The sequence below is a fragment of the Streptopelia decaocto genome (genome assembly GCF_964273445.1).
Source record: "Streptopelia decaocto genome assembly, chromosome: 4".
NCBI lineage: Eukaryota > Metazoa > Chordata > Aves > Columbiformes > Columbidae > Streptopelia > Streptopelia decaocto.
In genome coordinates, this window is record NC_138658.1 from 78,494,158 (window position 1) to 78,507,580 (window position 13,423).

A 13,423-nucleotide genomic window follows, 5' to 3' on the forward strand; every position below is an offset into this window, starting at 1 on the left:
GGATCTTCCTGGCTGCTGCCTAGATTAGGGTTTCTCCTGTCTGCCCTCACAGAGTGGTTTGGATTGGCAGGAACCCTACAAGATGGTCTAGTTCCACCCCCGCCGTGGGCAGGTACACCTTCCACCGGCCAGGCTGCTCCGAGCCCCGTCCAGCCTGGGGCATGCGTGGGGCATCCACAGCTGCTCTGGGCAGCCTGGGCCAGGGTCTCGCCACCCGCGTGGGGAAGAATTCCTACTTGATATCTAACGTAAATCTCCCCTCTTCCAGTGTAAAATTGTGACCCCTTGTCCTGTCACTCCCTGTCCTTGTAAAAAGTCCTTCCTCAGCCTTTTTGTAGGTCCCTTTAGGTACTGGAGCCTGCACTGAGGTCTCCCTGGAGCTTCTCTTCTCTAGGTTAAACAACCGGAACTCTCAGCTTGTTCTCACATGGAAGGTGCTCCAGCCCTCTGATCTTTGGCCGCCTTTCCCTTCTGTTTGCCTCACTTCCACTGTCTCCGTACAACTAATTTCTGTGTGAAGCACCTGGTGCAGATGCAGCGCAGCCGTGGCACATCCCATTCAGTCTGTGCGCTCGGACATGGCACCGGGCAGCCCGTCCTGATGGCGGCCGTGCCGAGGTGCCGGGATGCGGCTCGCGCTTGGCCGCTCGCCGCGCCTGTTTCTTACCCTGCAGAATGGTCCTTTGTTTGCTTTGCTTGTTTCTGCCCAGCCCGAGGGCCGTGGGTCTTGCGGTTCCTCATCTGAGGACACGCGGGTGCCCCCGCTCTGCTGAAAGCCTGTGCCCCAGGTTGGCTGGGACGTGTCAGCGCGGGGCCAGCAGCTGCAGCGCCGGTCACCGAGCGGGTCCCGGGAGCGGAGGCGGCTCTGGCTCTGCTCCGCTGCTCAGCCCCCGGGAATGTGGCGTTTGCGTCGCGCCCTTGGTCACCTGCAGCCGCTTCTCAGGACTCGGGTGGACGCCGGGGCTGCTGCCTGCAGTGCACTGAGGAATTACAGCCAGTGCGGGAACGTTCTGTCAATAACTTTATTTTGAAACAGCTTGTCAGAACAAAGTAGAACACAAACCCCTGCTGGTGCTTGGTCCCCAGAAGCCCAGTGAGACCCACCCCCACACCTTGGCTCAGTCGAGCTGCCCTGCCAGGGGCACTTGTCCCAGATCTGCACCGAAAACCAGGCTGGTGTCTGTGCGGGTGTGGGGCAGAAGCTCTGCAGAGCCCCACACCAGCTCCCTGTCTTCTGAACCTGCCAGGAACTCTGCCGTGCTGGTTGCAGAACAGCCCCGTGGGCCGCGCGGGAGAGCGGCGCTGTGCCGCGGCGCTGAGAGGCACCGCGCAGCGGCCGGGGCGGCACTGGCCGCGGCCCCGTCGGGAGCTGGGCGGACACGTTGTCCGTGGGAGCGAGCAGACGGACGTCACCACAGGTAACGCTGCTCTGGGCTTCTGGGCTTTAAGGTTACATTCAAAGCCCTGTTTTACGAACCTGTTCCTGCAGGGTGAGAGCAGCTGCCGTCACTACCTGCTCTAGCTGTCCGACTTCCTCAGCGCCTGCCTTGCAGCTTTTCTGCACCCGCTGACGGCAGCGTGTGGTTTGTGGCCTGTACTAACCTAGTCCTGGAAACTGAGACGTGAGGTGTGCTGGTGATGTGCTGACGAGAGTGGGAAATGGGGGGTGCTGCGGGGGGAGCTGTGTCTGCACACAGGGCCCCAGAGCAGCAAGCGTCCTGCAGACTGACCTGGTGACTAACACAACCATAAAACAACGAGGAGGAACAAACGATGGGAAACGTTTGTCTGCCCAAGGCCAAGCTCCGCGTCTCGCCTGACTGCTGCTGGCGCAGCGCGCAGGCTCGGTGGCCAAGGAAGCAGCCAGGCCCCTGGCCGCACGTGGGCAGGCCTGGCAGCGCCGGCCTCACTGCAGGAAGTCTTCGTCCTCTTTGGGGAACAGGGAGCGCTCACAGGGATCTCTCTGGGTTGCTGCTGGTCTGAACGCTTGGACAGGAGAAGGAGCCATCAGAAGAGGTGCCACCGTGGCTTTGGCTCTGCTCTGATGCTGCAACACAGGGACAGACTGTGAACGCACCTGTGGCAGGAGGCGCTGGCTTGTCCACTGCCCAGCTGTGCTGTGTGCCAGCTGCTCAGCATCCCGGTTCTCAGCTGCAGGAGCTCCTGCTGCAGCCATCCCTCTGCTCTGCCGGCTGCATCAGCTCGTGCTGCAGCCATCCCTCTGCTCTGCCGGCTGCATCAGCTCGTGCTGCAGCCATCCCTCTGCTCTGCCGGCTTCATCAGCTCGTGCTGCAGCCATCCCTCTGCTCTGCCAGCTGCATCAGCTCGTGCTGCAGCCATCCCTCTGCTCTGCCGGCTGCATCAGCTCGTGCTGCAGCCATCCCTCTGCTCTGCCGGCTTCATCAGCTCGTGCTGCAGCCATCCCTCTGCTCTGCCGGCTGCGGGAGCTCGTGCTGCAGCCATCCCTCTGCTCTGCCGGCTTCATCAGCTCGTGCTGCAGCCATCCCTCTGCTCTGCCGGCTGCGGGAGCTCGTGCTGCAGCCATCCCTCTGCTCTGCCGGCTGCATCAGCTCCTGCTGCAGCCATCCCTCTGCTCTGCCGGCTGCATCAGCTCATGCTGCAGCCATCCCTCTGCTCTGCCGGCTGCATCAGCTCCTGCTGCAGCCATCCCTCTGCTCTGCCGGCTGCATCAGCTCCTGCTGCAGCCATCCCTCTGCTCTGCCGGCTGTGGGAGCTCCTGCTGCAGCCATCCCTCTGCTCTGCCGGCTGCATCAGCTCCTGCTGCAGCCATCCCTCTGCTCTGCCGGCTGCACGTGGACGCTGCCCCCACCATGCGCTGCCGTCCCTGTGCCGTGGAGCTGCCCTCGGCCCCTCGTGGGCAGAGCCAAGAGACGTACCTGCTTGGGCTGATGCCGCTCCGGTCGCTGGTCCCTGGGCTGGGCCGGCGGCTTCTGCAGAGGTTTGTACAACACACTCTTCAAGTATTTGTAGAGGTTGCTTTTGAGGTGCAGGGGGTTATAAGCAACTTCCACTTCCAAGCTGTTCAGGGCACTCTGCTCAGACAGAAGAAAGAACCCAGTGGCTACAAGATCTGAGGGGCAGAGGCTGTGGGGTTTGTTCGTGTTTTTGTTGGTTTTACTGTCACGGGCTGTTTCTGCAGGTGTGAACGTCACCGTCACTCTGTGCCACCCTGCAGTCATGGGAGAAGGGACCTTGGGCTGTGCTGCTGCCCACAAGGACCTCTCTTAGCTGAGTATAGAACAGGAGCCGGCTGCAACCACGTGTTACTGCATGTAAGCGTTCCCTTGGAAGGTGCAGCCCTACCTCCCCGTGCCCAGAATCGGCCGAGGAGCCGGAGCGCCCCTTCTGCGCACTGTCACCCTCAGCCTCCCGACAGCTTTCCCACGACAGACGTGCAATGCCGCTCAAAGGACAGGCATTTGCTGTCCGTGAAGAAAGCTGCAGGACACATTGGCTGCCGGGAAGAAGGTTTGGAGAGCTACATCCTCTTCCTGCTGTCACTAGACATTTGCACACCCGTTTCCTCCTCTGCTCATCTGCTAAGATCGATAGTGAAGGCTCTGCCCTTCCTGGCATCACCTGAAGCAGAGAACTCAGGAGAAGAACACATGGATGCACAGTAGGAAATGAGAAACCTGAATCTATTGGAAGAAACGGAGACGCTTTATGTATTGATGCCTAAAGCACCTCTCTGCAGCCTGAGGAGATCTGTGTTCCCCACAATGAGGGAGGTAGATGCACCCTCAGCAGCAGCTGCGTGTGCTGCGCGTGACGGCCGACGGTGACTGTCCCTGCCCGCGCCCGGCCCGTCCCCGCCGCGCTCGCTCACCTCCACGGCGCCGCACGCGCGCTCGGGGTGCTCGGCCAGCAGCGCCGGGAAGGCCGACGGCAGCAGGAGCTCTCTGGTGGCCACGGCTTTGAGGAGGAGCGTGGCGGAGTCGGAAGGAACAATGATGTAGTAGGGATGCACCACGCCGTTCCAGTTTGGACTACTGTTCTGTGGCTCGCGTTTGGCCAAAAGCATCCACTTTCTTTTCTAAACACAAAAACCAAACCTGATGTGAACAACCTGCAATAGCCAGCGCTTTCCCTACAGGGGCTGCTGGGTTCAGGAGCAGAGACAGTCACACACATCAGAATAAGAATGCTATTCTGCATTACAGTTGAGGATAGTATGAAGTTTGGGGCTTTAATTGAATGCAAGTAAGTTCTTAAGAAAAACATCAAATTTGGCTTTACAACTTGTCAGTAATAGAAAGTCCTCCACATCCCAAGCCTTGGTGAATCATTTTCGCAGTTAGAGATGCATGTCCAGCTCCAACCCTGACTTTTGCCCCCATACCTGCAAGCACTGGATTTCTGATAGGCCAGGGAGTCTTCTCTAAGGTTCGATGTGCTGTAGCATCTTTCCAGAGGATGCACCGGCTGGGAGGATTTACAAGCCCAACTCCGGCCCATGAGAGGAAGCTGCAGCTTTTGAAGCATTTTCTGGCACGGGCTGCACAGGTCTCGCTAAACGTGCACTAACTGCCCCTTTTGGGGCAATCCCTGCGCGAGGCTGCGGCCGCCGCACACTCACCAGGAGGCTGTGGCACAGGGCGTGGAAGCTGTGCTGGTTGCTCTCCAGTTCATCCCAGTCCAGCTGCCAGCAGCTCGTGGGCCTGATGATGAAGGGCAGGCCGTAGAGCACAGACTCGCAGACGCCCTCGGCCTTCAGAGCCCTGCGGATCGCAGCTCGGGTTAGCGACCGGAGCCGTCAGCGGGCGCGCAGCCCGCGTTGGCACCGCGCAGCCACCACGAGCCCGCCGGGACTCTGCCAGCGCCGAGGGCTGCGGCAGCGCCAGCCCAGTGCTGCTACAGCACTTTGCGTCTGCGCTGCTGGCACTATGACACCTTGCAGAAAAGTCCGACTGCAGTGAAAAGAGGCTTTCCTTCTGATTTCCAGATTCCCTTGTATCTGCATTGACAAGAGCACGCCAAGAGGTAAATCTGATATTCGTGCGTTTACACAAAGCAGAGTGCTAACCTGGCCTCTGGGGCAATAACTCACCCAGGCAATTCCATCTCTGCCTAAGTGATTTTTACTGGGCTGTGTTATCTGTCACTGCGCAGAGCCACCGCGCCCCAGCAGCCCCGTGCTGGACGCTGCCGCGCGGCGGCTGCTCCGCGGCAGGGCCCGGCCGAGCCGGCGCGGCGCTGGGGCTGCGGCCGGTCACGCACCGTTCGCTCGCTGCTCTGCAGCTGCCGACAGGACGAGCATCGTTTTAAGAAAACCTGTATAGTTCAAAAATTACACATTTTTTTTTCCTATAAAAAAAACCTCAGACGAGACACTAGAGAGCATCGCTCTTCTTGTGCTCTGTGTTTCCCAGCCATAGGCTGCCGATAGGAAAGTGACACAGCACTATGAGGCTTTGCTTGCTTTTTTACTACTAGTCAACTAGTCGGCTCAGGCTCTAATATGAAGTTAATTGCTGTGGTAATGGGAGAAGCAGAATTATCTGTGGAGCAGTGGCCGCAATCTACAGAACTTCACACTGGAGGGAAGTAACTGTTGCATGAGTCACACTCACCAAGTGCTGGTGACAGGGTAACAGCATTTTTGACCCTGTGCCCCATCTGCAGGTGTGGGTTGTGCTGTTCCACTGACTTACAGCAGGTGAGGGTCTCTGGGGTCAGAATTTTGCTCACGAGCCCTTTGAGGACCCCAGTACTCTATAGTGATGTTACCAGGTCCTACATGAAACTGCACAGAAAGAGTGAAGGCTGCTCTTTCAGTCTTCCAGTTAACAAGTGTGAAGCACGTAACACTTACTTTACAACCCGGAGTTTCTGCAGCACCGTAGCCGGCCAGGCTGCCGTCTGGCACGGGGAGTTCACGTCTGCTGCTCTCGTGGTGCCATCAGCCGCCCCGGAAAGCAGAGCTGGGTCAAGCAATCTCTCCTGCAAATCGCACTTCAGGCACACTAGGAGGAGAAGATTGGTCTAGACTGCTGGAAATAGCGATTTTTAGCACATGACATGCTCAAAGCACTTACAAACACTAAATCGATGTTTTCTAGCAACAGCAAATATTAAGGGAAGAACACGCTGCAGTTTGTGACACAAGGCAACAATCCATCCCCGTTTTACACACCGGGAAACACCCCACGCTCAGAATGTTACTGAAACAAGGGCTGGCTGGCAGCTGGGCAGGCGATTCCAGCTTTGGCGATGAGCAGCAGCTGCACAGGGGACAGACGCTCGTGTCCCAGGGCCACACGGTTCCTGACACCTTCTCTGTGTCTGTGGGGTGTTCAACCTGGAGAAGAGAAGCTCCAGGGAGACCTTGGAGCAGCCTCCAGCACCTGAAGGACCTACAGGAAAGCTGGAGAGGGACTCTTTACAAGGACATGGAGTGACAGGACAGGACAAGGGGTGACAGTTTTACGCTGAAAGAGGGGAGATTTATATCAGATGTCAGGAAGGAATTCTTCCCCGGGGGGGTTGGTGAGAGCCTGGGCAGGTACCCAGAGAGGTGGAGGATGAACCATCCCTGAGACATCCCAGGCCAGGCTGGACGGGGTCTGAGCACCCTGAGCTGGTGCAGATGTCCCTGTCATGGCAGGGGGGCACTGGGGGGCTGGGGAGGGCCCTGCAACACAAACCATCCTACAATAACCGCATGTGCAGATTCCCATGGCCGTGCAATGGTGACAATACAGTTCACAACACCTTATGGGAAACACCTGCTGGAGCTGTGGGTGTTTTCAGTGCTCACCTAAGCATGGATTATGGATTTGGACTCAGACAAGAAAAGGAAAAAAATTACATATTCCTTATAAACTTCCCCATGCGTTATTACATTCTGGCAGCTCCAGACAGAACATTCGCTATTTCAGTGCTAAATCAATAGATATAAATACAAGCCAAGTCCCTTTGTAAGACAGCCTTTTTTTTAAGTGCAGCTCTGGCACAGATTGGTATCAAGCACAAGGAACACAACTGAGGGCTCTGCAGCTGAGCCAGAAGGTCCTTGGCTCTCAGGATGTAAAGCCCCTTTGGCCAAGCAGCTGCAAGTTCACGTACTCTTCAAGGCACGTTTCTGCCGCAGAGTGAAAATGATTTATCAGCAGCAACCTAGAAATACTGTAAGCAAATGGCCCCGCTCAGCTGGAGACAACAGGAACCCCAGAGAGCTGCCCAAGTCACCCGGGGACCCTGCGTGGGTCTCCGAGTGTGGGGGAATGTGCCATAGGAGGGGCCGGGGTGATCTTTAAGGCTGTGGAATTTAGGAGCTCCCTGCAGGGGGGCAGAGAAAGTTCAATACTTAGGCTGGGCGTGGGTGCGGCGTGGCCGAAGGCCCCCGAGGGCAGCAGGAGGTGGACGTGCTCTCTCTCTGTGCCGTAGTCGTGCAGCCACGTTTTAAACAGCATCTCCAAGCTGATGACGTTGTCCTCTATGGTTTGCACGTCGATGTCCATTCCCAGGATTGCAATATCTGCAGGAAAAAAGATGAAAAAGCACAAATATTTTCAGCCACAGAAAATAATATTCTTTTGCGTTTTCCACTGCACTGTACCTCCTTATTCCCTCAAGTGCTTTCGTTGGACTGGGTGATCTTTAAGGTCCCTTCCAACACAAACCATCCTCTGATTCTATGATATGTAGCCACTTACACATCTTAAGTTGGCACAATAGATGGCAATTGTAAAAAGAAATTCACCGCATTCCCTGCTGTCCATCCTTAGGAAGAACAGGCTGGGATCCCAACATCTATTGTGCGATGGGTCTTAAAATTCCTGGAGAGCAAACACGCAGAGGCCAGAACATCTGCTGCGGCCCGGGGGGCAGCTCCTCCACGGCCAGAAGCTCTTACAGCATGAGACGGTCGAGGCAGCTCTGAGCACCTGGTCACACAACCGGGGTGTGATTTGGTCTGCAACCGGAGCAGAGGCAGCGGGGAACTCTCATTATGCCCTCGATGAGAAAAAGCCTTTTACTCCTTTGTTTTAAAGGAGTAAATTTAATTTTACAAATTAAATAACATTTGGGGTCTGGGGTGTGCTCGCTCTTTCACTAATGGTGTGGCTGGGTGTCCAAGGGACGGGGCAACAGGGAATCTGCAATCCCCCTAAACATCCCAAGCCCCTGCTGTGCTAACTGACCTGAAATTTGGAACTGCAACCAGGAAAGAAGAACAGCTAGAGACAGGTGAGGAGCAACATGCAACATGGCCTGTCACTCAGCCAAACAGCACTGTCATTGCTACTAACAGGTCTTGCGCTAACTGCAAAGCATCAGGACTCAGGTTTTTAAGCTTGTTAAGTAATTGTGAGAACTTGTGTGAACCAGAGCTTGGTACCAGGTGTGTCTTGTAGATGCAGAGTTTAAGTGTCAGCGGTAAAGGCCTTTGAATGGTAGACCTGTATGGGAAAACAGAGGCTGCAGAGCTATGAACAACTCACTGATGTACAGTTACTGATCACTGGAGAAGCACAACCTCAGGAGCTCAAGAAAAGCTGCCCTGAGCATGGAGAAAACCAGCAGCACCAAATCAAGAACAATGTCAGCGACAAAACCAGCTGATCAACAGGGTAAGTGTCCAGCTATGGTCTGGGCAAGTAACTCTGCCCGGTACTGTGCAAAATGTAGTGCAGGGGAAAGGACTGGAGGTGAGAACTCTCGGGGAACCAGACATCCCGAAAAGGACAGGAGGGGCTGTCTGCGGGACCGTGGAGGCCGTGGTGGTCTGCCTGCTGCTCCCCCCTTCGCTCCCCCAGCTGCCGCCTCAGGGCCCGGGCCACCTCCGGCTCCACCGAGGGCCATTGCCGGGGGCGCTCAGCGGTGCGTTGGGATCCCAGCATTACCCCCTTAACTCTGTGTGCTTTTCTCTTTAACCCCTCAGTAAAGCTGTGCTGCACATGAAATTAATTTTAGGTAATGCTAGGAGACGCAGTAATGCATGAAGTCTCTACGCTAATTCTGCCCAACTGTGACAAAGCCCCAGAGAAGTGCTGCGGCAGCAACATTTGCTGTTCTCCAGGCGCCGTTCCCACTGGCAGGACAGACCCAGAGCGGCACGTGGCGGTGGACGCCGGAGCAGGAGCTGGTGTCTGTCCTGCCGCACGCCCTGGGTACTCACCAGAGCCGCCGGGCTCCTCCGCCGGCCCGTCCTGCTCCACGGCCTCGGGCTCCACAAAGTCTCTCTTCAGAACCTCGATGACTTGTATCCTTCGCAGACTCATGAGATCCACATCTTTTAAGTTATTTTCCAGCTGCTTTACCATTTCTTTGCTGGGCTGGCTCGTTAGAATTGTGATCTGAAACACAAATTGCAGAGTGCAAGAGCTGCCTCTACCCAACCTCTGTTGGTGGGCAGCGACGCCTGGGCTGCTCGAATAGCGCAGGTCCCGCTGTGCATCAGGAGAGACATCTCGCTAAAATACCTCATCTATTCAAAATCAGATTTAAAAACACTTTTTTGTGCTTTGGCTTATATTTAAGTCATATGAAATGGATGGAGAGGTTCACTGTAGGAACCAGCAGGTTCTGTGTCACCGCTGGAGAAGACTGAACCACCCAAACTGCCCGATACTCTGTGCCCGGCACCGAGGGGCAGTGGGGGCGTGAGCTCAGCAGGACGGCGCCGCTTCCAGCCCCGCGTCACCCAGCAACTCTTGATGTAACGCTAAGTGACTGCAAAGAGTTTGTTCCTCATCGGCAATCAGGACAGTTTCTCGGAACGCCGGGGTGTTTGACACCGGGTTCTGCCCTGAACGAGTAGGTCGGTGAAAGAGTTCTGAGTTCTGAGCTTGCCTGACATTTAGTGATGCTGAAGTACTGAGCCTTCTCAGCACAGCTGCTCATTGCTCCCAAGGACGATTTAATAACTCTAAATAAAGGATAAGGTGTATTTTAGGTAAGGCTGCTAACAAATGTCCTGTAGGGAACACTTGGGGAAGCTTAACAGCAGACCTTCACAAATTAGCTCAGAGATATTAAAATAAAGCTGAGAGGAAAACCATGTCCATGCCTTTGCTTTTGACACAGTTCTCCTGTGAAAGTAATGAAAGTAAAGCTGAAAAAACGTCCAGTCTTAAGTGCCTGGAAACGAAATCCATTTTTCTATACGGTAAAGTCAGTCTCCATAAGCAACTCGAATGTCCTGTCCCCATGAGTATTCAGGGGACACCCCCGACGGGGCAGTCGGTGGCTCCCCAGCAGCTTTTGTGGCCCGCTGCCCCTGTCCCCCCCGAGCTCCGCGGTCAACGCCGGTGTCACCTCCGGTCCCGGGCACGGTGACCCCTCGGGACACCCCGGCACGGGGGGGAAGGCGGGACACCGGCTGACAGACAGGGGCCTCAGCCAACCACAGCCCCGCTGGCCCGGCTCCCGCGGCCACGGGCGGAGCCGGCCGGGCCGCCGGGGTGTCCGGAGCGGTGGGCGGACCCTCCCTGCGCAGGGACCGTGCGGGGAGACGCGCCGGGGCGGAGCCCTCCCCTGTTCCGGGTGAGTGATTGTTTCCTCAGTGCATCCTCGGCTGAGCCCCCGGGCAAGCGGTTGTTTCTGCGGGTGCCCCGAGTGAGCGCGGCCGCTCCTGGGGGGCGGGCCGGGGGCTCTGCGGTGCTCCTGCCGTGATGTGCCGGCTGGCACATGGGGCTCCGGTAAACGCTGCCGGAGTGCTGACCGCTTCTGAATTACGCGACCCTTCCCCCTCCTCCCGCGCACTGGTTTCTGCCGTTTGGTTTCGGTTCCGCGTTACAGTCGGTTTAGGCCACATGTGCTCGCGGTGGTTTTGGGTGTCCGGGACGCCGCCACGTGGGGTTCTGGAGAGCTTGTTTCCGTAGTGACTGCCCGCTCCGCTCACCCCCCCGCCCGGCCCGGCCCGTTCCGCTCACCCCCCCGCCCGGCCCGCTCCGCTCCGCTCACCTCCAGCGCTCCGTGCGCCGCGTGCCGGCTCTGCTGCTTGAACTGCTGCAGCGCGTCCTGCGCGGCGCGGGCGGCTCCGCGGGGCCCCGCCGGGCGCGCGCCGTCGCGGGGCAGCGCGCGCAGCTCCGCCAGGCAGGCCCGCACGCGCGGGAAGCTCTCTCGCACCGCCTGCAAAACAGGACGCGGCGGCGTCGGGGGGGGAAATGTCAGACAGTGATGCGGCTGTTGTGGGGTGGAAGGGTGGAAATGTCAGACAGTGATGCGGCTGTTGTGGGGTGGAAGGGTGGAAATGTCAGACAGTGATGTGGCTGTTGTGGGGTGGAAGGGTGGAAATGTCAGACGGTGATGCGGCTGTTGTGGGGTGGAAGGGTGGAAATGTCAGACAGTGATGCGGCTGTTGTGGGGTGGAAGGGTGGAAATGTCAGACAGTGATGCGGCTGTTGTGGGGTGGAAGGAGCCTTTTGGGCGCACAGCACTGCGGCAGGACCGGGGGCAGGAGCCGGGACACGGAGCCGTGAGCAGTGACAGAGCTGAAACAGCCACGGTCACACCAGTCACAACAGGCATGATCGCTCAGCAGTTTTCAGCTGTCTGCCTGTTGCCTGCTGGGAACCCAAATGTGGTAGTTTGGCAGAACACAGGCAGAACTTGGGACGCGGACAGGAGCACTGTGGTGGTGTGCTGTCCCCAGGCCACAGTCACCCCACCATAGTCATGTTACTGTGCTCTGGAGATGGGGACTGGAACCTGTGCTCAGGAGGTGGGGAAAAGGCTCGGAAAGGGGTTCAACAGACCCGTGGGGAACAGGAGCACACACCACGAGGAACAGCCTCAGGTGCGTCCTCTGCTGTTCCCAGGCCAGCTGTGGAACCAGGGCAGTGCGAGGAGACCGAACTGCAGAAGCGACTGGGCTGCGGCGCCCCCAGACCGGCCTGTGCTCTGGAGCGGCTGCCGGCCTGTTGGTCTGACCCAGGGCGGCGCTTCCTGTGCTTCTATAGTGCTCTTTTAGGACACTCACCGCAGTAACCGTCATCAAAAACGCAAACACTGGTGCAAGGTCTGTGGACCCTCCTGCTTCAACAATGAGCTACTAGAGCAAGTGTTAGAAGGGAAAAAGGATCTGTGTACTTAAAAGGCATGTAGATGTGGCACTTCTGGACATGGTTTAGTGCCGCACTTGGCAGTGTTAGGTTTATGGATGGACTCAATGATCTCAAGGGTCTTTTCCAACCTAAATGATTCAGTGATCCTGTGATTTTTGGGATATTTTTCAAGTTTGGCAAAAATATTTTGAATTTGGATCCTTTCTCTTTAAATATCTGCAACCTCTTGCGAAGTGGTAGTATTTGTGTAACCAATAGCTATGCAGACCATTTCACAATCCAGATTATTACAGCTGTAGAACTGAGTTTGATAACTTTGACAGGCAGTACAGATAGTGCAGAAAGTCGCATGTGAAAGGGAGAGGCACACCAGGTGTTTTAGAAGGGAACAGCACAAAACCTAATTCATGCACACGAGCAACTTCACAGGTCAAAATTATTACACTCCTTTAAAACATCTTTCTTTCATGATAATTCACCTCTTCCGTGAAGTCTATGAAACTGTGCTCTTTGACTAACCTTTAGATAGGCACTGACAGTGCACCATAACCTCACGAAGTGCAGCAGTCTAGTGCAGCGTTTGTGGCCCCGGAGCCGCGGTGCGCACGTACCGTGAAGGGCAGCAGGCACTCCTGCTGGCTCTGCACCGCGTAGACGCTGAGCAGGGGCACGCGGCAGGGCCCCGCCAGCGCGCACGCCAGGCTCAGCGCGTTCTCCAGCGCCTCCGACAGCACGGAGCACGTGTTGGCCCAGGAGGGTGACGCGGCGTCCACGATGAGGGTCCGCGAGGGTTGCTGGCACTGCGCTTTAGTAGCAGGAAACGTTCTCCGTGTTTCGGAGAGTAATTTTTTGGAATTCATGGCTTTTGAACAGGCGTATTAGATGTCTAGTTATCCATCTGCATCTGAACAGGAAAAAAATAACAAATAATAGCAATGAGTGAGGCTCTCCCTTTCCCATTCACTCGAAAGCAACCTGAGGCATAGCAGGCAGTGATGGATTAGCCTCCTGGGGCTTTCTCCAAAGCAATCATTGCCTGTTCTCTAATATCAATCCACACAAAGGGAAACGCATATGGTCAGAAACCATAATGGTTCAGCTAAAGGTATGCACGGCAGCTGTACTGGTACGGAGGCACCGGAGCGGTGAAACGGTAACGGCGTGGCCGAGCTGCGTGACACGCTGCGTGGTCTCCGCAGCGCTCGGGTGGCTCGAGCGGGGCCGGCGTGTCCGGCAGCGGGCGCGGGGCCGGGCTGTGGCCTCCTGCCGCGGCCAGGGGGTCGCACCGAACACCCCGAGCAGAACGCGGTCCCCGTGCCTTCATACCGCTATGAGACAGGTGGCTGTCGTAGCCGAGCTTTATGGTTCGGAGTTCCTAACACCCGGGT

The 13,423-nt window shown here is 56.9% G+C and overlaps 1 protein-coding gene across 1 annotated transcript; it reads right to left on the bottom strand.

The window, feature by feature from the left end:
• Positions 1-1,016: 1,016 nt before the first annotated feature.
• On the bottom strand, positions 1,017-11,066 carry M1AP (meiosis 1 associated protein). Its single transcript, XM_082051798.1, is given in 9 exon segments — positions 1,017-2,047; positions 2,898-3,053; positions 3,851-4,057; positions 4,601-4,742; positions 5,837-5,987; positions 7,213-7,219; positions 7,221-7,501; positions 9,146-9,323; positions 10,933-11,066. Coding segments are annotated over 8 exon segments (1,230 nt in total). The 5' UTR covers positions 9,291-9,323; positions 10,933-11,066; the 3' UTR covers positions 1,017-1,906.
• Between the last annotated feature and the right edge of the window lie 2,357 nt (positions 11,067-13,423).